Here is a 2,466-nt window from a genome sequence, read left to right as displayed (position 1 = left end):
TTTCAACCAAGCCCTTCTTGCTAAGCAGGGTTGGAGGCTAATCCAAAACCCTGACAGCCTATGTGCGAGAGTCTTGAAATCAAAATATTATCCCAATGGCGACCTTTTAGACACAGTCTTTGCCTCGGATGCCTCGCCGGTGTGGAGGGCGATTGAGTTCGGCTTAGAATTGCTAAAAAAGGGAGTAATATGGAGAGTGGGCGATGGTAAAAATATTCAGATTCAAAGAGATCAATGGATCCCCAGGAAGCAAGGCCTCAAGACAGCCTCGTTCATTAGGAGGTCTCGGCTGCGTTGGGTCAATCAACTCATGGAACCAGAGGACCAATTTGATGCAGACAAAATTTGCAAGATACCCATCCCGAGGTCGGATACAAAAGACTGCATTGCGTGGCACCTTGAAAAGAATGGGATCTTCTCTGTTAGGAGTGCGTATAAGCTAGCAGCCTCTTCCCTCCATCACGACCAATCAAACCCTTCAAGCTCGTCCAGAGAGGCGGGAGACCGCAGCATTTGGGATCTTATATGGAAAGCAAAAGTACCTGAGAAAGTTAGGATTTTTGGTTGGCGAGTAGCCACTAATACTCTGGCCACAAAGAAAAATAAATTCAAGAGAACAATTGAGCTAGACTCGATATGTAGCATCTGCGGTAACGGCGAGGAAGATGAATACCATGCAGTGGTCACATGTTCAAAGAGAAGAGCACTTCGAGAGGCCATGAGGAAGGAGTGGGCTTTACCTTCAGAGAAATCTTTCAGAAACACAGGAGGAGACTGGCTGCAGGTGCTGTTGGATACTGTACCAGAGGACATACGTGGAAAAATTCTGCTGCTGCTATGGAGATGTTGGCACCTGCGAGAAGACAGCATACGAAATGATGGTAAAGAATCTATTTCGGGATCGGTGCAATTCCTGAAGAAGTATGCTGAGGAGCTAAAAATGGCAGCGATGGCTGGGGATGTACTCAATGCAGGTGCAGTCGACCGACCACGCTGTCCCACAAAGCAACAGATACAGTGGTCGAGTCCTGTACGAGGTACAGTCAAGCTAAACACCGATGCTGCTTTTCAAACAGAGACTGGAGAATCTACTGCTGGAGCAGTTGCCAGGGACAGCAGAGGCCTTGTGATCGTGTCGATTTGCAGAAATCTGTCCCTCTGCCAGAGCGTGGAGGAAGCCGAGGCAAAAGCTGCACTTGCCGGACTGCTGGCTCTAATGAAATATTACTCTGGGCCTTTCATTCTGGAAATGGACTGCCAAACCATCGTCAAAGAAGTGACTGCAAGTTACCAATCCCGCAACCCATGCTACGCCCTGATCAAGGATATTAGAGAAGCTCTCTCGGCCTTCCCAGCATACGATGTGATCCATGTGGGAAGAAAATGCAATGCCCTGGCTCATGGGCTTGCGGCGGCGACCAAAAGTATTGGCGATCAGGAGATCATCGCTAATGTTCCGGACTTGCTCCGGCCTGTGTTGCTGTCTGAATCTGTGTCTCCTGTAGAGTAGATCCTACTCTAGTTCTCAAAAAAAAATCTGGTCACACTCGTCGTTGTCGACTTTATCGACCCTCAGTCACTTCCCTACATAGAGTGATTCTTGCAACCTCTAGCCACACACACACCAGCGCACAATATAGGCCAATTGATCCCCTACTAGCTGGATTGAGCCGAGAGGGCTTCGTCCTCTCTATTCGGTGAACATTGTCGCCACCATGGTCATGACTTGTCAAGCCCGCTGCTACTTCCCTCATACACATTCTTTTCATCCCTAGCCTTCTCTAGACGTCACCTAGCTAGCACATAGGTCGATGCATGTTTTACAAGGATGAATCAAGGCCTTCGTCGATCTCATATTAGTGCAGCCGTCGAAGATGAGGAAGACATACTCTCATGCATCTGGACGACTTTGTAACCATCGAATGTGAAGTGCGAGACATTCATGAGCCTCTCCCACATCCCCGAGCACTATCCAGCCCTCCCTCGTCATCGTTTACCTCTGGGTAAGCCTCATTGTCAATCTGGTCACCATGGCGTGAAACACCGTTCAAAACCCAACCTGGCCCCTCCTATCAACTTGACGTTTTTAAGTCAATGGATGCACATCTAACGCTCCACGGAGGGTGTTATAGAAATATGCCTTTGGCATGCTCCATTTGTTCACAAATATAAGATTTTGTTGGATATTTCCATATTGACTACATACAGACTGAAATGAGTGAACAAACACACTAAAATGTGTCTATATACATCCGATTCACAAAAAGTTAAAATATATTATATTTGTGAATGAAGAGAGTTGTATTTAGTTTCATATCTATTCCTCTACTATGAATAGGCCTATTTGACTCAAACTTTGAGTGTTTATGTATTGCTCTTTTTTTTATCCAAATGGGATGATTCTTTTTGCTATGTTTTTTTCTTGGAACCCTCTTTCTAGTTGTATGATTGTTATAATTTTAGGAA

General features: G+C 46.0%; 1 protein-coding gene across 1 annotated transcript; it reads left to right on the top strand.

Annotated features, from left to right (window-relative positions):
* The first annotated feature begins 718 nt into the window (after window positions 1-718).
* On the top strand, window positions 719-1,510 carry LOC141040689 (uncharacterized). Its single transcript, XM_073506805.1, has one exon. It carries the CDS (start codon window positions 719-721, stop codon window positions 1,508-1,510), a length of 792 nt encoding a protein of 263 aa, XP_073362906.1.
* The last annotated feature ends 956 nt before the right edge of the window (window positions 1,511-2,466 follow it).

Source organism: Aegilops tauschii, chromosome 2 (genome assembly GCF_002575655.3).
Source record: "Aegilops tauschii subsp. strangulata cultivar AL8/78 chromosome 2, Aet v6.0, whole genome shotgun sequence".
NCBI lineage: Eukaryota > Viridiplantae > Streptophyta > Magnoliopsida > Poales > Poaceae > Aegilops > Aegilops tauschii.
This window is presented reverse-complemented; position numbering and strand designations above follow the sequence as displayed.